This window comes from Ascaphus truei, chromosome 8, assembly GCF_040206685.1.
Source record: "Ascaphus truei isolate aAscTru1 chromosome 8, aAscTru1.hap1, whole genome shotgun sequence".
In the NCBI taxonomy this organism is placed as follows: domain Eukaryota; kingdom Metazoa; phylum Chordata; class Amphibia; order Anura; family Ascaphidae; genus Ascaphus; species Ascaphus truei.
The window spans coordinates 25,665,444-25,692,725 of record NC_134490.1 but is presented as its reverse complement, the minus strand read 5'-3'; the positions used below and the strand labels follow the sequence as shown (position 1 = coordinate 25,692,725).

At 42.7% G+C, this 27,282-nt stretch overlaps 1 protein-coding gene across 1 annotated transcript in view; it reads left to right on the top strand.

Annotated features, from left to right (window-relative positions):
- The window catches only part of COMP (cartilage oligomeric matrix protein), a 73,861-nt gene that overhangs the window by 4,834 nt on the left and 41,745 nt on the right, over positions 1 to 27,282 (top strand). Inside the window, exons 2-5 of the mRNA XM_075610875.1 lie at positions 7,510 to 7,595; positions 11,660 to 11,711; positions 23,627 to 23,802; positions 24,980 to 25,117. Coding sequence (XP_075466990.1) covers positions 7,510 to 7,595; positions 11,660 to 11,711; positions 23,627 to 23,802; positions 24,980 to 25,117 — 452 coding nt within the window. The remainder of the gene's footprint in view (positions 1 to 7,509; positions 7,596 to 11,659; positions 11,712 to 23,626; positions 23,803 to 24,979; positions 25,118 to 27,282) is intronic.

The window sequence follows — 27,282 nt, the reverse complement described above, 5'->3', positions numbered from 1 at the left end:
AAAACTTGACCTGTTGGGAGGGGGCTTGAGAACTGGAGTTCAGTACCCTAGCATAGAGGGCAATCTCCCTCTATTTTAACTATGCACCTGAAGGGTGAATGCTGATTGCCCCCTATGCCTATAGATGCTGATTGCCTCCTATGCCTATAGATGCTGATTGCCCCCTATGCCTATAGATGCTGATTGCCCCTTATGCCTTATTTTAAGTTAAGTTCCAACTTAATCCAATTGTTGATCAAAGGGATCCCATTGAAAGCCACTGGACCTTTTCCTTTGATAAATCTGGTGCCATTGTTTTGCACTGGTTCTGCCCAGCTTGCAGCCAAGAGACTTGAGTAAAAAGACCCCTATGTGCCACTTTCCTCAGCTGTTTTAGAATCATGTAAACCAGGGGTGCGCAAACGTTTCCCCCTGCGCCCCACTGCCTGCACCCCCCCCCCCCCTGCTCGCTCCCCCCTCCTTACCTTGTCTCCGGCGTCATTTGCCGCCATGGTGACGCGTTGTCAAAGACAAGGTAAGGGAAGTTGCAGAGGCCTCACGCGATCCCCCAAGGCATTTTAATGGCATTTAATTTAAATGCCTTGGGGAAGAGCGCTGGGCCTCTGCAACCACCGTGCCCCCCCTCCCCCCCTGGAAAATCTAAACCACTGTATTTGAACTGGCACGATCCCTGCTTCTGTCAAAAGTATGCACCATTAATTACATACAGGGAATATTAAATACATGTCAGAGACTGGCGCAGTCTGCTTTTTACATAGCCACCTGAATGTCTCGATGAACCATAATTATGATTAACTCTGCCCTTCCAGGTATAATTTCCCGCTTTGCCCACACAGATTTACAGTGCATGTATTTAATTGCTGCCAGTAGTTAAAACCACCAGTTGAAGGTTAACGGTCCAATCGAGTTGTCTGTAAATTATTCTGTGAATATGTTATGATAAAATAGACTACCCTCAGTAGACAATGTTGTATCTTCATTTAAGATATGAAAGTAGTGGGTGCTCCAACAGTCCTGGAATTATTGTTATTAATTATTTTCCATCAATGAATCATAGAAATGTGGCTTTACTATGGAGTGGCTATACTACTAGGTGAGTGGTTAAAGTCTAGTACTTCTTAAGCTTCTTGAAGGTAACAGAAAAAAATGATACTCTCACTTCGCTGCACCTCGTTGGAGACAATAAAAGGCCAAAAACTCACCAAAACTTGTTGTAATTCTTGTACTCTATTTTAAGTGAAATAATTCTTCAGAATATCTTACCCACTCCTGGAGCCAGCTAAATTCTTTGAAGGCGTATTCAGCCGCAGATACAGGTCCAAACAGCAACAAGACATGCAAAAAAAATGCGCAAATGCACATTTTTTGCATTTCTTGTTGCATCTTCATTTAACCTCTTCTAGCACAAATCACAGTGACTTTAAAGGAGGCAGTTTCCTGTAATATGTGTATTTTGAAAGTGAGTTCTATAATGCCCCCACAGGCAATGCTAGTCGCATGTTAAAAAAAAATTAGATATTTTTTGTTTTAGTATATGCAGCCTTTGATTGCCTTTATTGAAAAGGAATTACCTACTGTAAGCTGCCGATCGATGAGTTCTCCCGTGGTCGATCGCAAAGATCCTGTTTCCCTGGGTACATTAAATGTCTCCCTTTCAGTTTCAATCAATTCTTTAAGCAGCAATACGGATTAGCTTTAAAAAAAAATTATATATATATATATATATAATTATATTATTACGTTTGAAGCAGGGGGTCTCCTGAGATGATCCCCATTAATTTAAGCTCTGGGACCCCCTGAGAAACTGGCACCTCCTACGAAGGTGTGTATCTCTGGAAGCAGGGGTTCCCTGGAGTTGTAATGAACAGGGTTCAGCTTCGGAGACCCCCTGCTTCAATTATGTAATACAAAATAAATATATATTTTTTAATACTAAACTATGTTGCTGCTTTTAGTCAGTGTAACTCAACAGCTACAATGTATTCTTATATTACTAAGGTAACATTATCTATTGTTACAGTTTGCAGCTGAAACTGCTGGGAATATTGGCAACAAATGATCACAAACAGGAAAGTGTTACAAAGATCTTGCACTGCTGGGGAAGTGTGCTAAAACCTGCTATAGAAATCAAAGGATGCTCAGTATATTGAAACTCATAAAAAATGGCATTAAAAGTTTAATTTAAAAAAAAGTAGTATTTCTTATCTAATACTACAGAATTTATTTATTTAAAAAAAACACATATGTAGGATATTGCATGAATTGCACCTTTAAAGCAGATTACAAACATTATTGACATTTTTATTTTTTATTTTATTGCTTTTTTTGGCATTTGGCTTGAAGCAGGGGATCTCCGGAGTTGAACCGCAATCATTTCAGCTCCAGGGACCCCATGCTCACCAAGATACATACATCAGAAGGAGATGTCGGTATCTCTGTGCAGTTTAAATGCCCCACATCACGTGGGCCAATAGGAAGCAAGGGATGGCGTCACGGCTTCCTATTGGCCCACTGGACATGGGACATTTAAAGTCGCCCTTTCGATTGCCCAGACTAGCCCAATCTGGGCTAATACTGGCACCCTCTTCCGAGCTAAGTATTTCGGGAAGCAGGGGATCCCTGGGGCAGAAATGAATGTGGTTCAGCTCCAGCGACCTCCTGCTTCAAACTATTTTTTTTTATAAGGCCGAAGCCTTGAGTAGAGTGTTCACATGACAACTCCTGCTGTTTATTTTCACTTGCTCCACCCCACAAGGCAGCACAGAGCTGTTTTCTATGCAGACTACCAAGGATATTATGAGAAGAAAATGCCTTATCTTAATCTTCTCATATAAAGTTCTGTGCAGTCTATTGAGAGAGGCTTAGCAGGCATATGAATTGAGTTTTTGGGCTATTTTGTTTAGGAATAAAACACAGTTTACAAAATCCGTGAGCAGGGAAGAAACTTGAGAAATGAAAACACACCCCACTGTACAACATTTAGACAAAATCTTTAATAATGAAACATGAAGGGGGAAACCTCCCTACATTTATTAACACAATTTTGCATACAAACCAGACAAGTGTGTTTAAGTCATTTTTTAACTTTTAATGTTGTCATAGTAACCAAATACTGTGGTGAGTTTATACAATCTTCACATCATCTCTTTTGCGATATAACACCGTTTGCAATTCTATTATCTAAAATTGGTTCTTCTGAATGTCTTTAATCTAATCGCGCTTTCCAGAAAGTAGTCTCACAAGGCATTATTCTATTTTTTTGCATTTTATTGCAGAAATCTGGACGCACTAGATTGCAATAAAATGCAAAAAAAAAGGAAAAGAATAATGTCTGGTGAGACTACTTTCGGAAAAGTGGGGTTACTTAAGACTTCAGTTGTTATGCCGATTTGAAATGATGGAGTGGAAGTTTTAGCCATACTTCCAACACCGGCTCCGGCTGATAATAAAGAAGACCTACTATCATCTAAGAAGTGCAGAAAGACCATATATACATTAATGCCTTTAACCAGGCATGCCACAAGCCGCACGATGTAGTAAGTACAGTATGCCACGACCTATGAGCGTTTGCTAGGAGACATCGCGTTCGGAATGCTATCTAAATGGAAGAGATTTTGCCTCTTGAGTTCTTCACATTAATGATATTGCCATCATGGGATTACCTTGGAGGAGGAACCGCATGATGGTGACATGCAGGCAAGGGCGCTGGCTCCACGGTCACCCTCTGGCATTCAAAGTGTTAAAGGTGCTTCCCACCTGGAAGTATAGTAAACTAATAACAGTACAGGAGTCCATGTATCAACTTGCAGATAATAATGTTTTGACGCAGTGCTCCGGTTGTTGGAGCATTTTCTCACATCTGATGTGCAATTTTAGACTTACGCCATGTCAGATATGGCGGATTTGGGCAAATATAAAGGGAAAAGAATAACGCAGAGACGCAGAATGTGATAGATTCTTATTATGACTTGCGCAACATGTAACGCCTTCCAACTCCTCCTACTGACTCTCACCAAGGTGCAACCTGGGGCAGAGAGACAGAGACTGTGATACATCTCATTATAATATGTGCGCTGTGTAACTCCCAACTCCTCCTACTGACTCTCCCCCAGGTGCAAGCTGGGGCACAGAGACGCAGACTGTGATACATCTCATTATAATCTGTGCACCGTGTAACTCCTCCCCCAATTCCTCCTACTGACTCTCCCCAAGGTGCAAGCTGGGGCAGAGACGCAGACTGTGATACATCTCATTATAATCTGTGCACTGTGTAACTCCTCCCCCAACTCCTCCTACCGACTCTCCCCAAGGTGCAAGCTGGGGCAGAGACGCAGACTGTGATACATCTCATTATAATCTGTGCACTGTGTAACTCCTCTCCCAACTCCTCCTACTGACTCTACCCAAGGTGCAAGCTGGGGCACAGAGACGCAGACTTTGATACATCTCATTATAATCTGTGCACTGTGTAACTCCTCCCCAACTCCTCCTACTGACTCTCCCCAAGGTGCAAGCTGGGGCAGAGACGCAGAATGTGATACATCTCATTATAATCTGTCCTGCGTGTAACTCCTCCCAAACTCCATCTACCGGTAGTGACTCTCCCCAAGGTGCAAGCTAGAGTAGACAGGGCAAAATAATAGCAAAATACTTTGATACATAGTTGTAGGATGAAAATGCCATGGTTTCCTCCAAAATTGCATTAATACATAGACCCCAAATGTTTTAACTTTCAATGTTTCAATGGTCACCAAATGCTTTTTTGGGGGAGGAGTTTGCAATATTTACCTTTTCTCATTTATGATAATACCCTTTGATGGACCTTGTGAAAATTGCCAGTCTTCACTTTCTATTTTGTTCTTTGCTGACAATAATTAGAATGCCGTATTTAGGCAAAGCTAAGCGCAGAAGAAGATATATGTCTATGACAAAAATACATTTCATAGGATCCAGTAAAAATAAAACATATTCATTTGTCACAGGACACAAAGTACAGTTTTCATTTGAATGGTGATTGAATCTTTCTAAGGGAGTGGTTCTCAACTCCAGTCCTCAAGACCCGCCAACAGGTCTGGTTTTCAGGATATCCCTGCTTCAGCACAGGTGGCTCCATCAGTCTTGGACTGGGCCACCTGTGCTGAAGCTGGGATATCCTTGAAACCTGACCTGTTGGAGGGTCTTGAGGACTGGAGTTGAGAACCCCTGTTCTAAGGGACACAAGTACAGTGATACGGCAAAAACAACATAACATATATTCGTGTATTCTAAACTACAGTATGCTTTTAAAGATACTCACGAGGAAATGGCTGTTTGATTATATATTATGTTGCAACCAGTTTCACAACAGAAGAGTGTTTCCTAACCTAACCTTAGGAATAATACCAGAGTAGCAATTATCCTGATAACTAAATTACAGGTTGAATTTGCGCTATCGCATGAAATTACTGCCTGTGTGAAAGTACTCTCAGTAGATTATCTGCAACATTCCATTACTCGTTACTGAGAGCTGGTATAGAAAGTAGCGGATGACCTTTACTGTACGTTCAGGGGTAATCGGTAGCTATGTCACTTGGCTTCCTACAGTCATATTTGAACAAATATTGTACAGAATCAGGTATCATGTAAGGATCAACAATGCTGCACTTGGCAATATTAGGGGATATGGGATCATCTATCCCAGCTGTGTAACTAGAGTAAGAAAGCTCCAACAAATATATCAAGGAAAGATATTCCCACTGAAACCACTAATAATAATAATAATAATAATAATATTTTCCTCTAGAGATTGTACATAAAGTTAATTGCAGACACGGGTCCCAGCCACGAAGGGTTTACAATCGTACAATCTTATTCCTGGCTCCAGAGACACAGAGAGATAAAGCGACTTGTGCAAGGTTGCCAGGACAACTGGCACACTGAGATTCGAAGCAGCTTCACCCACTTCAAAGACAGCATTCTTACCGCTAAGTTTTTTAATCAAACAGATTGTTGTATTCTCTGACTGTAAATAAAAAAAAAGGTAGTAATTTATACTCGAGATGTGCAAAAACGATCAAAAATGCAATCCACATTTTTAGCGGTTTTTCTAACGTGATTTTGCAAAGCGTTTCAGAAAAACTCAAATGACCCCCATTATTCTCAGATCATTATAACTTTCCCAACTTTTTTTAACCCCTTGCTTCTTGCAACGCATTTTACCTTAAGGTGACTTCCAGCAGTGGAAGGTGTATTATGGAATAGCACAAGTATGGGCCACTATCTTCCCAACAGGGGATATTGCTGCTTTAAGTCCAAATGTAGTTCTAGCTAATTCACATCCATAATTGGAACCTCTGAGCTCTTTTTTTGTTCACTGTCAATTTTATACTGGACCGCTTGAGATAATATTCTTTCAGTTATCCTCTGATATTCAAGGAAGTCAAAACCACAGCCCGTAAACTGTAACTGTCAAACTGAAATAATGTATCGAAGTAAATCGCCGCAATCTGCTAACTATAGTAGTAACAACTCCGATCTTTCTATACAAAAGATGTTATTTATTAATAAAACCTACAATTTCAATTTTTTCAGTAAGCAGAAAATTCGAAGAGTAAAGCTAAAAAAAATCATGATAGCATGAATTCCTTGTATTAGATATATCACAAGGGGCATTTATAGGGATCTCAGAGCTAGTGGCCTGTCCGTTTGTGAAGAAACGTTTTTACAGACTTTGGCTCATATTTGCTAAGCTCTCTTCTACCACAAGGCAACTTCCAGTGCTGGAAGATATCTTGCAGCCCATTTGAGTTAATGGTCTGTAAGGTGTTTTACCAGTGCCGGAAGGTACCTTGTATCAGAAGACTTGGTAAATGTGATCATGTATCCGTTTCCATGGATGTAGATCTGCAGCACCCAAGTACCATGGACCTTCCTGCAACACAACCATGTGATTACGTGTGTAGCGATCACAGGGTTGCTACACGTTCCCTAATGTCTAATGCCATCCTCTTACATACTGATCATGTCCACAGCTCCCTGGGAGCCAAGGATACGATCTCCCCCATAGAAGGAACAACAATGTGATGTCCACTGAACATCACAAGGGCCAACTCTTGTATCACTAGTGCAGGGGTGGCTAACTCCAGTCCTCAAGAGCCACCACCAGGTCAGGTTTGAAGGATATCCCTGCTTCAGCAAAGGTGGCTCAATCAGTGGCTCAGTCATTGACGACTGGAGTTGGCTGCCCCTGCACTAGGGCACTCAGTCATCCAAGGTGTTAAAGTTCATACAAGCAGGGGGATCAAATCAATTAAGAGTTATTGTATAGACTTAGTCAAAGTTCCTTCAAGCTTTACCTTACGGGCATAGAAGACGTCTCTATTATTTAGTGCTTTCTGTACAAGATTTCCTCATAAACGAGACTGTTTGCTACATATATAAGGTGATAACTGAATGTGTATTACTGGCTGCGCATTGAGATAAGCGTGTGCATTTGAAGCCGTTATTCACTATATTATATACTTGTTTTAGGAGGCGATGTGGCACCGCAAATTCTTTCAGAGATAAGGGAAACCAACCTTGTTTTGAAGGAAGTTCGAGATCTCCTGAAACAACAGGTAATTGTCATGATCATGCAATGTAATAACCCGAGTTCCAACTATAATCCATTCTCAGAAAATGAAGAGATATTGGGCCAAAAGATGTGTTACTTTATAAGACACTTCCATGCTAGAGGACACGTAATGGCCAATTCAAGTGAATGGGCCATATAGGGCCACAATTACTAAGGGGCGTTACTCCATAAGACAGTATGGCACCCCGCTGCCACTCCCAACCGGCGTTGGCTCGTGTCACTACAGTATGTGTGTATTTCAGTGTGTATCTGTGACACACTGACACACACATTCTCACACACAAACTCTCTTACACAGACACACACACTGACACTCTCACACAGATACACACACTTACACTAACTCACACAGACTCTCACACACGCTCTTACACAGACACTGACTCTCACAGACACACTGATGCTCTCTCGCACAGACACACACAGTTATAATCTCTCATACAAACACTGATATTCTCTCACACACCCACATACACTTACACTCTCTGAAACTGACACAGATACTCTCTCACACAGACACACACACACACACATACTCTCACACACACTGAATCTCTCAGACACATACTGACATTGTCTCTCACACACACACTTACACACTCTCACACAGACACACACAAACACTCATACATACACACACACACACACACACACACTCTCTCTCTCTCTCTCTCACATGGCTGCTGCAAGGGTTTTTGGCGCCCTTGGTGAACCTTCAGTATTTCCTCCTCCCTCATCTCTCCCGTCCTCCCTTATTCTCTCCTCCTGCCTTATTCTCTCTACCCCAACCCCCCCTCATTCTCTCCCCCCCCAACCCTCTCTCATTCTCTCCCCCCGACCCTCCCTCATTCTCTCCCCCCGACCCTCCCTCATTCTATCCCCCCCTGACCCTCCCTCATTCTCTCCCCCCCTGACCCTCCCTCATTCTCTCCCCCCTGACCCTCCCTCATTCTCTCCCCCTGACCCTCCCTCATTCTCTCCCCCCCAACCCTCCCTCATTCTCTCCCCCCCAACCCTCCCTCATTCTCTCCCCCCCGACCCTCCCTCATTCTCTCCCCCCGACCCTCCCTCATTCTCTCCCCCCGACCCTCCCTCATTCTCTCCCCCCGACCCTCCCTCATTTTCTCCCCCCTCAACCCTCCCTCATTTTCTCCCCCTCTCTCATTTTCTCCCCCCACTCTCTCATTTTCACCCCGCTCCCTCATTATCTCCCCCTCCCTCATTCTCTCCCTCCCTTCCCACATTCTTTCCCTCCCCTCCCTCATTCTCTCCCCCCTTCTCTCATCCCTCCCCGCTCTCCCTCACCCCTCCCTCATTCCTTCCCCCTCAATCCACCCCCACCCCTCATTCCCTCCCCCTCAATCCACCCCCCCTCCCTCATTCCCTCCCCCTCAATCCACCCCCCTCCCTTATTCTCTCCACACCACCCTCCCTCATTCTCTCCCCACCGCCCCTCCCTCATTCTCTCCCCACCGCCCCTCCCTCATTCTCTCCCCTTATCTATGTAGTAGATAAGAAGAATCTCTTCTCCACACAAACACAATTTAACTGGACACTATATTTGCACCATTTTATGCTTTATTGCAGAAAAACATGGATATCTTTAACAGTTAATATGTAAACGCAAAGTATATTCAAATGATTTATATTAGCATATTTCCCAGGTATCTCAGGTGTGTCCAGTTCTGTGAATAGGTGTCTTTCCACATGTTGTATGAAGGAGTGTTTGGGGAGGTATTTAAGTCACTTGGAACTGTACAAAAACAGGACCCTGTCTCTTTCCCCCTTCCTCCAATCCCCTCCCCCAAAGGGGGAAGGGACCCGCCCTCCCCCAAAGGGGGAAGGGACCCGCCCTCCCCCTCATAAAAATAGCACTTCCTCTCTGTCCCATTTAAATTAGTAAAACTGGGTTAACTTCCTGTTATTGGATAAGCGTTTCTATTAACCTAATGTTCATTTAGGTCAGCGTGTCACTGAAAAGCCTCATGGAGCTCAGTGTATCTGGGTGTTTGTGCCGCCAGAAGACATCCTCCTATGGCCTATTCAAGCCAATGGGTCGTAAGGTGTCTTACGGAGTAGCACTGCTTAATAAATAAGGCCCTACACAGTAATGTACGTGTAAAAAAATAAGACCTTTGCTGTGCATACCTTGGTTAGAAATATGAACAATCCCTACATATTAAGTTGAATATTTGACCAACTGTGCAAGTGCCACTGCCATAAATTTCAAAAAACATTGTCAACGCAACTACGTTTCCAGGAATGTACGAAAAAAGGAGACGCCGAGGTAAATATGATTCATCATTTAATATTCATATTTGCTCCAGGATATTATTCCTTAATTCCCAGAGATTACTGGACAAAGCAGGGGGGCCTGGAAACCTGGCAAACGTCTACATGTATTACCAGGCTTATTACTTACTCATCTGGATGAACCAGATTTTGACTCGGAAAGTAAGAGGTTTGTGTATCAAAGCAAGAGTGGTGCAATTTTGGGGAATAACATCTGCACAGAATGTATCACAGGAGAAATGCCATCGAAAGCGATACTTTAAAAAAAAATTTTTTTTACTCCTGATACATTGGGAGCTGTATTTTGCCCGGGGTATCGGGCTAGTCCCGGTGTTAACTCCAATAGGCTTCAGTGGTATTTACTGCCGGAACTGGTACAACGGTAACCCGTACTCGCACCTGATAAATGTACCCATTGACCTCTAAGTCTTACTCTTACCCCACAAAAAAAAAAACACAAATTAAAGTCAGGTTTTTTTTTATTTTTTTCAAAATCTTTATTTTTTTGGTAGATTTTTTTCCACTGGCATCAGCTGTTGCTATGGCAACAATTGTTGCCCAAGCTGGTGGCAGGAGCCATTTTAGCCTTTCATGGAAGACAACTTTCAGCAACTGGTATCTGGTAAAAAAAAAAAAAAAAAAAAAGATCGCCAAAAGGTCTTTGCAATGGTAAAAATAAAGGGGACATTTATTTTTGTATGGTGAGTAGGGCAAATTGCTGCTTTAACATAAAACCGCATTATAAAATGGCAGCTGCTGAGTATTATTGTACTAATTTGCAGAAGTGTTAATTTCCCATTGAAAATCACTTGAAAATAGATTAAATCTGGGTAGAAAATGACTTCAAAGGGGCAGTCCCTTCTATGACAAAAGTGAACCGAGATCAGATGCATATTTATTTGGTGACATTAAGCTTATCTTAAAAATGAGACAAGTATGATTATTTTGAAATAACAGTTTAAACTTTTACCTTTTTTCAATGCCCTGGAGGATTTTTTCAATCTTTTATCTAATGTTTTGTTGATAAGACTGTTTGTCAATTCCCCCCTATAAAAATAGTACTTTATAAAAGAATTTGTCAATTCTCAAATCCACAGGTCAGTTGTTTTTTTGTTTGTTCCTTGTTTGCAAAGGGATTATGATGCCTTCTTTAGTCAGATAAACATTGCTGGTACTTGAATTCAGTGTTTCCGGAAAAAGAAAAACTTACATTTTTCACAAGATACAAATAAGTAAAACAGTTACTTTAAAGGTGTTTGAACCTTTCCGAGGAAGCTGAATACACTAAGAAAAATATTATCGATGTTATTAATATTTATTTAAAAATGCGCCAGCATGGTTGTGGTGATCTTGCATTGAAGAGGTTAAAATGTAAACCTGGATTAGGACACTGCGGCCTGCAATGAGCTGGCTGTTCTCAACTCGTTTAAGGAGTTTGGTTGAAACCGCTGGCAGAGAGGGTGTTACCTAAGTATGGGAGAGCGGAGATAAAAATCCAATCGCCTCAGGACTCCCACGACCAAGTGGAACAGAACGCAGCTCGTATTTATGGGCCTCTATATACAAGGCAGAAACGAACCAAAATCTAATTTCTGCATCTGGCTTGGGATCCCCGTTTTCTACCCTGGAGCAGCGTATGCAATAACGGCTGTAACATTTGTGTATGAAACTGCTGTACATTTCTTCATATATTTATATACTGAATTTTATAGAAGCTTAAAATGTACCATATGATTTTCTTTAAATTATTTCTAGGTTAAGGAAATAACATTCTTGAAAAATACGGTCATGGAGTGTGATGCCTGTGGTAAGTTGCTGCTTTAAAATCCTTTTAATGGCAATAATTGCTGCATTACTTTGAATGACTATTTTGAACATATATTTCTAGATATGTGCTACATTATTGTTATAAGGGACGCAGGTGGGTAAATAGCAAAGTTGGGGAGACAGAAAGAGAAGTGAATAGTATGGGCGGAACTAGTAGGGTGAGGTGATGGAGTGTAGGGGGCAGAGTGCATGGCATTGACAGTGGGTAATTGTTGCACTGGCAGACAAGGAGAGCAGAGACTGGGTAGCAAAGTAAAAGCTACAGAAAGAAAAAGATTGAACATGAGAGGGATAGGGACTAGAGAGACTCAGGAACTGATCCATAGAGCTATGGTAGCTGCATCAGATCCCTCCCACCCTCCCACCACCAATTACTTCATTGAGATTAAGTTGCACTGTAGGTAAGGCAGGAGGGAGATATGATAGGAAGGACTAAATAATAGATAAACAAGGTAAAATAGACAACATAAACATGCAAATCATTCAAACAGCGCCAATGTATGATGCTATAAAGGGTGCAGAGGGAGACAATGTGATATCAGCTTGGCTCCCTCCGCACCCTTGTATAACATTATACATTGGCGCTGTTTGAATGATTTGCATACTTATGCGGTCTATTTTATCTGGTTTATCCATTTATATCTGATCTCTGCGCTTCCCACTTCATTTCCATCAACTCCTGTGAGGATCCTGGAAAGATCCTATATTGGGTTGAGCAGCATATACTGGACGTTACTGCACTTCATGTGCGCGTGAGGGTCCATTATCATGGTATTACACACCCCCACTACCCCCCTGGTCAAGAGATAGCGCCTTAGTATTTTCCTTTACCAGGACTTTGTAATACCATGAAGGGCATACTGTACATAAAACAAACAGGGAAGCATTTTGGGGGAAGGAGAAATGCTAGAAGAAGATGTCAGGGGAAATGTGAAGAAGTTCTTCACTGATAGAATGGAACTCATGAGCCTCTTAGAGGAAGTGCTGGAGGCTGATGCAGTAAAGGAATTAAAAAATGCTTGGTATAGACACAAGGATATCGTAAATATGGAAATGGAGATCAGATGGGATCATAGTCTTGACAATAGATTCGGACAATGGTCAGACTAAGTGACCCATGTTCTGCCCAAACTTTCTGTTTTTATATATTGCCGAAACTGACAAGTTTTTACAGGTTGTGATACTTTTTAATGGACCAAATAAGAGTCCATCACATACGGTATGATCTATGACAGTGGTTTTCAACCTGTGATTTACGGAACCCTGGGGTCCACAAGAGGTTACCAGAGGTTCTCCGGGACCAAATGAGGTATTGGCTAAAATGTTACTCTTTAAGACCCAATCATTTTATTTTGTCCTATAGAAGAAAGTGATTTGGAACTGCTTACTTTGCAGTGAGCTTCCATGGAGCATGGAGACCCAACAAAATAAAACCAATAAAGCAGTGGGGAGGGATAGAGGGTCGGTTATATTAGGAGTTGTTTCACCAGTAAAAGGAAGGAGGTCGTGATTGAAAAGGAGATGGTTATTTCCTCTTTTAATTGAATGACATGAGAGTAATATAATCACTGTTATAAGGATTATTTTATGCTGAGAACAAAGTTCCAGATTTACTACATGATTAATGGGCCATACGGTGTCATCATTTAGCACTGCTTAGTAAATATGAGCCAACATTTCTGTGGCACTCTGGCACCCCAAATCCGGCACATCAGCTCCCATTCATTTTCTGTGAGACTCACTGATTTGGAGTCAGTTTCACTTTTTTTTTTTGCATCAGCGTCTCACAATGTAGATTTATATGGAGTCTCACTGATAAAAAAAACCCAGTTCTTTTCCATTAAAATGTCTTTTTTGACACAGAACCCCGAATCTCATGGATTTTGATCCTTGAAAGTTGACAACTCTGCAACCATATCTGCAAAACTTTTGGGGCCCTCATAGGTTAAAAGCATAGCAAATATTTAAAAAATCTTAGGGGATTTGATGGAGATGGAGTAGGTGGTATGATAACTTTTATTGGACCAATATATAGTTGTTGTTAGAAGCTTTCGAACCTCACAGGGTCCTTCGTCAGGTACCTGCTACTTTTTAACATCTGTTCATCAACTGACACGGAGATAAAAAAAAAAAAAAACAACATTTGTGGAAATGTTGTGACTGGAACAGAAACAAAGAAAGAGACCATGGCAAGGAAAAACCAATTAGAAGCACAACCAAACAGGAAATCAAAAGTGAAATTGGATGGAGTGACCAGAGCTGATGTGTCTACATTACAGCTGCCCTCTGGACAAGAAAATGCTCTACAGTCGCAAATTATATTAATTCTTTCCCTATGCTAAATATCTTTAATTTTCCATCCACTGCAAGTGATGCCAAGACAAAGTAATGTGATTGCCTAAGTCAGCCAAAGCTATCTCTCCCCTGCCAGGCGGAGAGACAGAAAACAAGTTACGTCCCTCGATACCCATTCTCACATTCTCACCACAGCCAAAAAGGCAGACCGAGACTGGTTTCCAGATTAGAAAAACAAGGCTTGTTATTAGCCACTGAATGGATGATAGGGAAAATAATATGGGCATTAAGGAAACAGGGTTTATGTTGTACATGGTCATAGGTAGAATGCATATCCGATGCAAAGAGAGGAATACTGTAAATCTTCTATGGGTTAGTGAGGTTAAGTATGCATTCCTACCTACCAAAGTGGAGTCACGACAGTAACAAGCTTAGAAGTGCAGTTAAATAGTACCAACATGCTCGTATACTGTTACACATAGATTTAATGCAGGCGTGGCCAACTCCAGTCCTCAAGGGCCACCAACAGGTCAGGTTTTAAGGATATCCCTGCTTCAGCACAGGTGGCTAATCAGTGACTCAGTCAAAGAGCCACCTGTGCTGAAGCAGAGACTGATTGAGCCACTTGTGCTGAAGCATGGATATCCTTAAAACCTGACCTGTTGGTGGCGATTGAGGACTGGAGTTGGACACTCCTGATTTAATGTAATTGATTCCTAATTCTAAAAGTATTTTTTTTTTTAAATTGAATCATTTAATCTGTTCTTTGGTTTCCATTTATATTAGAGGCAATTTTGCTTATCTGAGTCTGACATCAACATGTTTTTGGAATCGTTCTATGACATGGGCCTACGCAGGAGAGAGAACCACTGAAGGGAGAGATAAGGCTGAGATAATATACTTACATTCGTCTGATTTTTTTTCTCTAAAAATACCATTACTCGGTTTTGAGTAATTACAACATTTTCTATGAGTTTCCTTTGGCTCTACAGAGAATTGCATCTTTAAGTAGTTACATCTTGGTGAGATATATATATATATATATATATATATATATATATATATATATATATATATATATATATATATATATATATATATTGTAGTCCCATCGCTGTCCTCTAGGGGCTGAATAGGGCAGCTATTGGACTTTTGCACCACAGAGAGTTAATTTAATCCTGCCTAGAGAAAAGCAGCAGCTGAAGCTAATCTGCCTACTCCGAATAATCAGGAACTGCTTTAAGAGTATGGAAGCTACAGGGAGACAGTTTTCCCCAGAGAAGGGGGGAGACAGAGGAGCTCCCCAGCTAACGGAGGCTGGCTAAAGAAGTGTGAGAGACACTGCTGAGAGAGCTGTGCTGAAGCAGTGATGAAGCAGTGACGGCTGGTTACAGAGGAACACAGGAGTTTCCCTGAGCTCCCGTGGGGTTGAATCCCAAAGAGAAGAAGGAAGGACGATAGACTGTCCTGAAGCAGGAACATCGCCAGATGGACTAAGATAAGCAAAACCCTTTCTATTGTTTACAAAGACTGTGCTGTTACTGTATTGCCTATGCCAGGGCATGTTTTTGGGCTGACAACCGGCTTAGCTGGCGGCCCTGATAGTAAGGGCCTGAGAAGTCAGTTAGTTCCCTGAATAGGGATAGGATTTTATTTGGTTTTCTTAAAGGGACGGTGGGCCTATTAATGTTATTTATCCCTGTAAATAAACCCAAAGTATAGAGAAATACAATGTTTCCTGCCTCATTTGGGACAAAAGAGACTGCAATGTGGTGTCGGCATCACAATATATATATACACAAAAGAAAACAGCGCACAACGCCAAATAGTGAAGCAAATTCAACAATATATTATAGAATTAAAAAGGGGGTAATATATCTGCGTACATGAAAAAAGTTGGTAAAAGGCATGTAGTGTGTATCACACTGTTTACCACTCGGCAGCTGTTAACTGTAGAATCGGGTGCTTGCTTCCCTCTGCTGATGCAGCTCAGTTGATTCTGGGGCAGGACGTCAGTCTTTCACTCCCAAGGGGATTTCCCTTCATGCAGCCAGGTTCAGCAGCTGGTACTGGGGCTCGGTGAAATCGCTCCTGCTTCCTGGCCGATATGAAGCATAAATGCTATGCAAGTCAATGTCCCATCACATCTCCTACTGTTGATGTACTGTATAAAGATGCTTTGCATCATCGTAGGTCTGCTTGTGTCAGAGTGGTGGGTTGTGATAGGAGGAGGGAGAGTTACATAGAAAATGATAAGAATAAGAAAAATGCATCCAGCATTAAAATTAGCATCACATGAAGCTGTTTTTATTTCTTAGTGTTGATTAAATCCATATAAAAGGAGGAAGGTACAGAGAGAGTAACCTTAACAAGAACCTATTTGCACTCGCTATCTCAAATAAATGGTTAGGAACAATTTAATCCTTGGGTGGATCCCATACACCATTTACAAATAAATTTAAAACATTTTATTTAACATCTATGCAAAGACACATAACAATTGGTAAGATAAAAATTGATCAGGGGGTGGGTTTGGGATGGAGGGTAACGTATTGGGTGCCTCTTATGCGCACCTGCAGTGATATCACACAGATAAGCTAATGGAACAAACGAAAGGAGTCTGGTCGATATGACACTATATCTATTCCCTCAATGGGACATGTGTGACTCCCTATTGCTCACATGAAGCGTAGGAGCGAGCATGTAGTATCTACTGCTGCTCATGCATACATAGCATACGGAAACACATCTAACCTGTTACAGGGTACAGACACAGTGCAAAACCTATCAGTCATCAGGTAATCCTGTAAATGCTACCATGCAATATTGTTTACCAACGGATAGTTATGCTGTCCACTTTGGCACATGCCTTGTACTCAGTGTGTATTTGGTATGTGCAGATGTAATCCCTGATCCCTAATTTGCTATGAGGCAGGGAAACAGACCTCCTCCATGCAGCTATATGCAGCTAGTTGCGCCAACCTGTATTAGCAATACACAATCCAGTCTCAGGTTAAGCCTTCTATAGGCTCGATCGCAAGCTTACGGTTCTCCTGGGAGGTGGCACAGCCTGGTATCGCCGTCTACTGTGGAGCAGGAAAACTAGCCGCCTCCATGCAGCTGTATATAACTTGCTGCTAAACTAGCCGCCTCCATGCAGCTGTATGTAACTAGCTGCGCCAAACTGTACTAACACCGCACAGCCCACTCTTAGTATAAGCCTTCTATCGGCTCAATCGTAGGCTTGCGGTCCTGCAGGGGAGGTAATCATACAACCTGATTTCGCCGTCTATCTGTTACCACTCCGACCCCGCGTCACCTGATGACGTCATCGTTGAGACATCTTAAAAGAAACCGACGTACGTTTCGCGCCACCTACTGCTTTCTCAAGGTAATGCAGGCACTGCTGAAGCATCATTTCCCTGGTATTTTATCTTGGTTGGCTAGGGGTACGCCTTTCAAAGAAGCCAATTTAGAGGTTGCATATTTTACTTATTTTTCCACCTCACTAACTGGTGTTTACTGGGTTAATTATACAGTAGATAGTAGTAGTTGCGCACTTAATATTTTTGTTTATTAATCATCTCAGACCTGATGGATTTAATCAACATATGTGTATATAACAAAATGTAATGCCGCTCTCCACCAGTGATGTGTGGTGTGGAGAATAGGGTGCATACGGGATAATATAGTACATATAAAAGGAGGAAGGTACAGAGAGAGTAACCTTAACAAGAACCTATTTGCACTCGCTATCTCAAATAAATGGTTAGGAACAATTTAATCCTTGGGTGGAGCCCATACACCATTTACAAATAAATGTAATAAAGTTAATTCTACGAAACTAGTTGGATGTAACATTCTATTGCCTTATATCTGCCTACATTGGCCTTTGTCTATGTATTGGCCTGTCCTGTTTTTATTCCATCCTGTGTGCTGTTTTGGACACTTGTGAGAGACTTTGTAAGACTGTTCAAACTTCCCTATTGAATCCACCACTGCTGTGTAGACAGTGACGTCACTACACAGCGTCCCGCGACGGAGCGGCATCGTGGCACGCTGAGGGCACCCCAGCAAGCTGCGTTTTAACCTCTGTGCAGAGGATACACCTGCCGAGGTACAAGAGCAGCTTCATATCGGCCAGGAAGCAGGAGCGATTTCACCGAGCCCCAGTACCAGCTGCTGAACCTGGCTGCATGAAGGGAAATCCCCTTGGGAGTGAAAGACTGACGTCCTGCCCCAGAATCAACTGAGCTGCATCAGCAGAGGGAAGCAAGCACCCGATTCTACAGTTAACAGCTGCCGAGTGGTAAACGGTGTGATACACACTACATGCCTTTTACCAACTTTTTTCATGTACGCAGATATATTACCCCCTTTTTAATTCTATAATATATTGTTGAATTTGCTTCACTATTTGGCGTTGTGCGCTGATTTCTTTTGTTTCCATTCTCTTAGTGTGTGTGGGGTGCTGAGCCACCCCTGCGTTTACAGCTGCAGACGCCATTATCCCCAACACGGTTATGTGGCACTTATTATTTAATGTATAATTATCTCACTGTGGGAGTTGTGGTTTAATTTAAAAAAAAAAAATTATCACTAAATTGATGGTATAGTCACTGCACTGAATATATTTATACATTTACACTTTATAGGTAGTTAGGTAGTAGCGCACAGTTTTGTTTTTTGTTATATATATACACAGTAATTTTTTTTTTTTTTTAATGGACCAATGTCATTCATTTTATATTTCTTATAATTGAAACAGATCTCTTATGTTTGGAGATTAACATCATCTCAGACCTGAAAAAAAGAAACAAACGCATTGGATAAACTTTAGCCCGATTTGCTACTTTTATTCATTATCTGTGTGCCTGCCAAGCCCTTGTACTTGCGTGGAGCCGGTTACTGTAGGCATTTTCCCGCGATTGTGTAAGTGCGGTAAAAAATCCACACTTTACGGCCGTCTTCACTTTGCGGCCGGTCGCACAGGACATACGGGACACTCGAGGTATCAGCTTGCCGGAGAAGCTGTTAACCTTCATCCTTGACGGCGCCCTGCAAGGCGGTTAGGAGAGCTGAACGGAGCCTCCCAACGCACAGCTCTACAAAGACTCTTTCAACCCCATAACGGATGCGAACGGAGGCTTTTCTTCAATTGCGGGGGTTTGCCTTGATGCAGTAAAGAAAATTCCCTGATGGTTGGCGGCAGCTGTATGACTTCTACTCACCCATGTTTATGTACATGAAATGCTGGTAACTTTAATCTGATGTACGCAGATATCTTACCCTAACAATGTATATATATTTACTTTGCACACTTCACTATGTGCGTCTGCGCTTTTGTTTCTTTTTTTCAGTTGCTCTAGGGGTTCCTCTACCCTTATCATTTCAGCTGCAGACGCCAGTTTTTCAATTTAGAGGTTGCGTATTTTACTTATATGGGATAAGCGTCTCTTACAACGCGAATGCCAGTATATATTCACCTTCCAGACCCTTCAGCCACATGGACTTAATGAGGGATATATTTACTCTCCGTTTCTTTAGAACTATACGACTATATCCCCCCACTAGCATATGTTTAGCATATTGGACCGGCATATACACAGACAACTGAATGTATCTGGGGCTCGGGGTATACAGCATGAGTATTAAACTCACTATAGCCGTATTGACTGCTAGAGGCGGCAATTTTAAGATCATACATTCCTACATGCGTACAATACGATGTACATGCTCTCATTTATGTTTTTGACTCTTGGGGCTCGGGGTATACAGTTGGAGTTTTTAAAACTCCCTTCGGCCGTTTTGACTATTAGAGGCGGCCGTGTAAGGTTCACACATTCCTACAACCCTAACATCCCACTATAAATCGCGGGAAAATGCCTACAGTAACAGGCTCCACGCAAGTACAAGGGCTTGGCAGGCACACAGATTAAAAAGGGGGTAATATATCTGCGTACATGAAAAAAGTTTGGTAAAAGGCATGTAGTGTGTATCACACCGTTTACCACTCGGCAGCTGTTAACTGTAGAATCGGGTGCTTGCTTCCCTCTGCTGATGCAGCTCAGTTGATTCTGGGGCAGGACGTCAGTCTTTCACTCCCAAGGGGATTTCCCTTCATGCAGCCAGGTTCAGCAGCTGGTACTGGGGCTCGGTGAAATCGCTCCTGCTTCCTGGCCGATATGAAGCTGCTCTTGTACCTCGGCAGGTGTATCCTCTGCACAGAGGTAAAAACGCAGCTTGCTGGGGTGCCCTCAGCGTGCCACGATGCCGCTCCGTCGCGGGACGCTGTGTAGTGACGTCACTGTCTACACAGCAGTGGTGGATTCAATAGGGAAGTTTGAACAGTCTTACAAAGTCTCTCACAAGTGTCCAAAACAGCACACAGGATGGAATAAAAACAGGACAGGCCAATACATAGACAAAGGCCAATGTAGGCAGATATAAGGCAATAGAATGTTACATCCAACTAGTTTCGTAGAATTAACTTTATTAAATTTATTTGTAAATGGTGTATGGGCTCCACCCAAGGATTAAATTGTTCCTAACCATTTATTTGAGATAGCGAGTGCAAATAGGTTCTTGTTAAGGTTACTCTCTCTGTACCTTCCTCCTTTTATATGTACTATATTATCCCGTATGCACCCTATTCTCCACACCACACATCACTGGTGGAGAGCGGCATTACATTTTGTTATATACACATATGTTGATTAAATCCATCAGGTCTGAGATGATTAGTAAACAAAAATATTAAGTGCGCAACTACTACTATCTACTGTATAATTAACCCAGTAAACACCAGTTAGTGAGGTGGAAAAATAAGTAAAATATGCAACCTCTAAATTGGCTTCTTTGAAAGGCGTACCCCTAGCCAACCAAGATAAAATACCAGGGAAATGATGCTTCAGCAGTGCCTGCATTACCTTGAGAAAGCAGTAGGTGGCGCGAAACGTACGTCGGTTTCTTTTAAGATGTCTCAACGATGACGTCATCAGGTGACGCGGGGTCGGAGTGGTAACAGATAGACGGCGAAATCAGGTTGTATGATTACCTCCCCTGCAGGACCGCAAGCCTACGATCGAGCCGATAGAAGGCTTATACTAAGAGTGGGCTGTGCGGTGTTAGTACAGTTTGGCGCAGCTAGTTACATACAGCTGCATGGAGGCGGCTAGTTTAGCAGCAAGTTATATACAGCTGCATGGAGGCGGCTAGTTTTCCTGCTCCACAGTAGACGGCGATACCAGGCTGTGCCACCTCCCAGGAGAACCGTAAGCTTGCGATCGAGCCTATAGAAGGCTTAACCTGAGACTGGATTGTGTATTGCTAATACAGGTTGGCGCAACTAGCTGCATATAGCTGCATGGAGGAGGTCTGTTTCCCTGCCTCATAGCAAATTAGGGATCAGGGATTACATCTGCACATACCAAATACACACTGAGTACAAGGCATGTGCCAAAGTGGACAGCATAACTATCCGTTGGTAAACAATATTGCATGGTAGCATTTACAGGATTACCTGATGACTGATAGGTTTTGCACTGTGTCTGTACCCTGTAACAGGTTAGATGTGTTTCCGTATGCTATGTATGCATGAGCAGCAGTAGATACTACATGCTCGCTCCTACGCTTCATGTGAGCAATAGGGAGTCACACATGTCCCATTGAGGGAATAGATATAGTGTCATATCGACCAGACTCCTTTCGTTTGTTCCATTAGCTTATCTGTGTGATATCACTGCAGGTGCGCATAAGAGGCACCCAATACGTTACCCTCCATCCCAAACCCACCCCCTGATCAATTTTTATCTTACCAATTGTTATGTGTCTTTGCATAGATCTTAAATAAAATGTTTTAAATTTATTTGTAAATGGTGTATGGGCTCCACCCAAGGATTAAATTGTTCCTAACCATTTATTTGAGATAGCGAGTGCAAATAGGTTCTTGTTAAGGTTACTCTCTCTGTACCTTCCTCCTTTTATATGGATTTAATCAACACTAAGAAATAAAAACAGCTTCATGTGATGCTAATTTTAATGCTGGATGCATTTTTCTTATTCTTATCATTTTCTATGTAACTCTCCCTCCTCCTATCACAACCCACCACTCTGACACAAGCAGACCTACGATGATGCAAAGCATCTTTATACAGTACATCAACAGTAGGAGATGTGATGGGACATTTACTTGCATAGCATTTACTGAAAAGGGGCCACCGTGTAGCAGTGACCTGTTAGGGGATACTGTATATCTGGGTGTCAGTCTTCGAGTGCGCCACTGATTGAGCTCCCTGTGCTGAAGCAGGGATATCCTGAAAACCTGACCTGTTGGTGGCCCTTGAGGACTGGAGCTGACCTCCCCGGGTCTAAGGGTAAAGAAAACACTTGATTGACAAACACTTCCATTCAGAGGCCCATAAATACAATTTTTGAATCACTTTCCAAAGAGACATTAAAGTAAAATATTTGATTTTAGCACATTTAGATTTAGGTTTAAGAATGCCAATTAGGATGTTAACTTGTTTGCAAAAAGGTTGTTTGTTTACTGGCTGCATGGAAGTGCACTTTTAACAGCAAAACAGCAGTTTCTAGTACTTGATACAGAACATATCTTTGCCTTCTTCCTGAAACTGGTTAATGACACTGCGCAAATGCACAGTCCACACACATTACACCAAATGTGTATTCAACCAGGCAAAGAACAAAGGTTCACATTCACAATCAAGTGGTAATGACCTAGCAGGGATCCAAGAATGTACCAAAGCAATGGGGATGCTAGAGTATTGGTTCCATTGGAAATGGTTTCTCCTCATTATGCATTTGGAGTCAGTTCTGGAAACTCCATAGAGTTTTATGACTATAACACAACCACAGAGCATTGGGATTATTTATTTAAAGCTGCAGTTCAGGCAATATCCTGCATGTGTGTTTTTTTTTTAATAAATCAGTTCTGTAGTAAGAAAAAATACTTTTAGCATTTTCTGTTTAAAAAACAACAACTTTGAAAGACCAATTTTCTTGTATTCTATTTTAACAAGCATGCTTGTTCCTATAGCAACGATTTACATTCCCCATATTTAAAGATGTCGCCAAACTTTGCCGATCAATAGACGGAGAACGAATTGACCGGCAGCTATGCAGTTCTTTAGGTAATTAGAGATTGCCCACATGAAACTATTGAAGTAAAAAAAAAAAAAAAAAAATAAAGACTGAACTTCAGCTTTAAGTATCCCTGCCGCAAAACTGGGGAAAAAAACAAGTGCAAAAGAATGACATCAGAGTTTTATCAAAGAAAAAACTCCAGTTGCTTTTAATGGGATCACATTTCTTTGTTACTGTATATTTGGTGCTGTGTTTTGCACCAGCTTTTGCCCCAGTTTTGGAGAAAGGAGATTGTTGTAACAGACCCCAAAGACTGAAGTCTCATGATGACATACAGCCAGTCTGGCAGCACTGCGGAGATAAGACTGAAGTATATTTAGGGGGAAATAGACATTTGGATTTACTGGGTGCACCAAATATACTATATATTTTTTGTTCTTAGGATGGGCACTAAATATATTTACCTGCCTTATCTTGTCTGTTCTTCTCTTTAAGGCATGAACCCCAGTGCCACTGGTCAAGGAATCAGTGTAACAGCTTATCGCAGCAAATGTGTCCCCAACCCCTGCTCCTCTGGAGTTACCTGCACAGAGACAGGTACTGGTTTCCGATGTGGTCCATGTCCCCTTGGATTTTCTGGAAATGGAACTCACTGCACTGACATCAATGAGGTACGGAGAAGGCTCATTAATATGCTGCCTGCATGGCCACAATGAAATGCTCCTGTAGACCTGCTCAACTCTCCTAATATAGAGAAACCCTAGCTGAAAATGTATAACTTTGCTACTGTTACAATAACTTACTCAGATATTCTAGTGGGTCATTCATTAAAGTGTGATAGTGCAGATCGAGGCACTATTCCATATAATCTCCCATTGACATCAATGGAAGTTTCCATATGACAATGCCCTACGCGCACTATAAGCGCAGCCTTAGTTTTACTAGCTAAGTAAATAGAGCAATTCGTAACATGTTTAGATACAACTATTCAGTCTAACAGAGCTGTCGGTATCTATCCCTAGCCACCTCTAACAGACATATGCAGAAGCAGTGTAGCTATATGATGATACTGTTTCGTGGGAGCAAGTGAAACCAATTACAAAATGTACCACAGTGATCCAAATTCTGATCTCTGTTAGTGGTTGCCTCGTGGGCCCTCAACTTAATTAGCTGACTGACTAAAATGGACCAAATAGTAACATGTGTATTGACTCTGTGAAAGAGACCTGTAGGTCCTGATAACTTCAACACGATACAGTTGCAATTTAGTATCCAGAGATATTGCCACAATGTTAACTATCTCTATTCACTTCAAAACAATTATATACATACTTGAATGCAGTGTAGCTGTACGGAGATGCAGACTTGGTGCAGGAGTAAGTAAAACCTGTTAAGTGATTTGCCCCTAAAGTCTAATCTATCTGCTAGTGGCTGCCTTGTCGGCCCACATCATGAGAGGAGAAGACCTTAAACATGGGAAAGATGTCGATCCAGGGAGAAATCTCATTGCCATTACTGGAGTCAGGGAGGAATATATTTTTACATCTTCCCCCTATGAGACAATGGCAAATGTTTCACTTTTTGTTATGGATCAATATAACTATACATATAGGATACATATCTAAGCCAATTGAATGTAACATACGTTGAACTCAATTGTTTTTTTTTTCTTTAACGTCATCTACTCTGTAACTATGTAATAACGAGAAATCAGAGCTGAGATAGAATGAGAGGCACAGCAATGTTGAAATTTGAGGAGAGAATGTTGTAGTTGATATGGAATTTAATGGGAAGCCATTAGCAACAACAGTGATCCCACCCAAAAAAATGATTTATATCTCTTTGCAGTGCACAGTGAATCCTTGTTTTCCCCGAGTGCGTTGTGTCAACAAGACTCCTGGTTTCCACTGTAGTCCCTGCCCTATTGGTTACATAGGGAAAAGGGTTGAAGGAATTGGATTGGAATTTGCCGGAGCTAATAAACAGGTAATGATATTAAGGGGGGAAAGTACCAAAACCTCGGTCCATTAGTTAGCAATAAATGGCCGAATAAAATACATCTCATTATAATCTGTGTGGCATATCACGTCTCCTTATGACACTCCCCAAATTACAAAAAGGAGCAAATACCGTGATAGCATTACTTTCGCTTTGCGGTCATTTCTCTGCTACATAGTGGACAAAAAGGCTTAGCCCATAGACCCCAGTCTTTGATATGCTGTATGAGTCTTTAAAGTCTTCAAAATTTGAAACAAAAGGGACCCCATTTAATAGCACCCCTTTTGCCATCATACATAGGGTTTATTTACTAAAGATTCTTGGCTGCAATAAGTGGGGCACACTCAGTGCAAAATAATTACATCAGATTTATCAACGGAAAAAAATAAATTCATTTTCTTTGATAAATATGGTGTAGTCTTATGTTAAATATGATATATTTATGATAAATATGTTATGCAGTCGGGAGCAGCGCTAGAGCGGAGCAGGAAGGCGCTGGTACACAGTTCCGGTAATTACAGTAACAGCAGAAAGGGAGAACATCACTTCCTCAGAGGTGGGGAAAAAAGGACCAGGCAGAAGAGTTAGGGGGTGGGACAGAGGAGCAGTGAAAACCAATCAGAAGAGAAGGTGGATAGCAGGGCAATTGAGGGTTAAGGTAGGACCAATCAGAGGAGGAGCAGGGCGGGACAGAGGAGAAGTGGAGAGTAACAAAGGCCAAACAGCCTTAAGGCAACTAGAGTTACTGACAGACAGACAGGGGGGCACAGAGAGAGACAGACAGGGGGGCACAGAGAGAGACAGACAGGGGGGCACAGAGAGAGACAGACAGGGGGGCACACAGAGAGAGACAGACAGGGGGGCACAGAGAGAGACAGACAGGGGGCACAGAGAGAGACAGACAGGGGGGCACAGAGAGAGACAGACAGGGGGGCACAGAGAGAGACAGACAGGGGGGCACAGAGAGAGACAGACAGGGGAGCACAGAGAGAGACCGACAGGGGGGCACAGAGAGAGACAGACAGGGGGGCACAGAGAGAGACAGACAGGGGGGCACACAGAGAGAGACAGACAGGGGGGCACACAGAGAGAGACAGACAGGGGGGCACACAGAGAGACACAGACAGGGGGGCACACAGAGAGAGACAGACAGGGGGCACAGAGAGAGACAGACAGGGGGGCACAGAGAGAGGCAGACAGGGGGGCACAGAGAGAGGCAGACAGGGGGGCACAGAGAGAGACAGACAGGGGGGCACAGAGAGAGACAGACAGGGGGGCACAGAGAGAGACAGACAGGGGGCACAGAGAGAGACAGACAGGGGGGCACAGAGAGAAACAGACAGGGGGGCACAGAGAGCGACAGACAGGGGGCACAGAGAGACAGACAGGGGGGCACAGAGAGACAGACAGGGGGGCACAGAGAGACAGACAGGGGGGCACAGAGAGACAGACAGGGGGGCACAGAGAGACAGACAGGGGGGCACAGAGAGACAGACAGGGGGGCACAGACAGACAGACAGGGGGGCACAGACAGACAGACAGGGGGGCACAGACAGACAGACAGGGGGGCACAGAGAGACAGACAGGGGGGCACAGAGAGACACACAGGGGGGCACAGAGAGAGACACAGGGGGGCACAGAGAGACAGACAGGGGGGCACAGAGAGACAGACAGGGGGGCACAGAGAGACAGACAGGGGGGCACAGAGAGACAGACAGGGGGGCACAGAGAGACAGACAGGGGGGCACAGAGAGACAGACAGGGGGGCACAGAGAGACAGACGGGGCACAGAGAGAGACACAGGGGGCACAGAGAGAGACAGACAGGGGGCAGAGAGAGAGAGAGACAGACAGGGGGCAGAGAGAGAGAGACAGACAGACAGACAGATAGGAGCCACAGAGAGAGAGAGAGACAGACAGGAGGCAGAGAGAGAGACAGACAGACAGGAGGCAGAGAGAGAGACAGACAGATAGGGGGCATAGAGAGAGAGAGACAGATAGGGGGCACAGACAGAGAGAGAGGCGAGGTGGGGGAAAGAGAGAGAAAGTAAAACAGTTTCTGCATTTTGGACTCTAGCACTGGTCAGGAGACTTTAGTAAATAACCCCTAAAAACCCATGGTTGCCACCTCTCTGGGTTTGACCCGGAGACTCC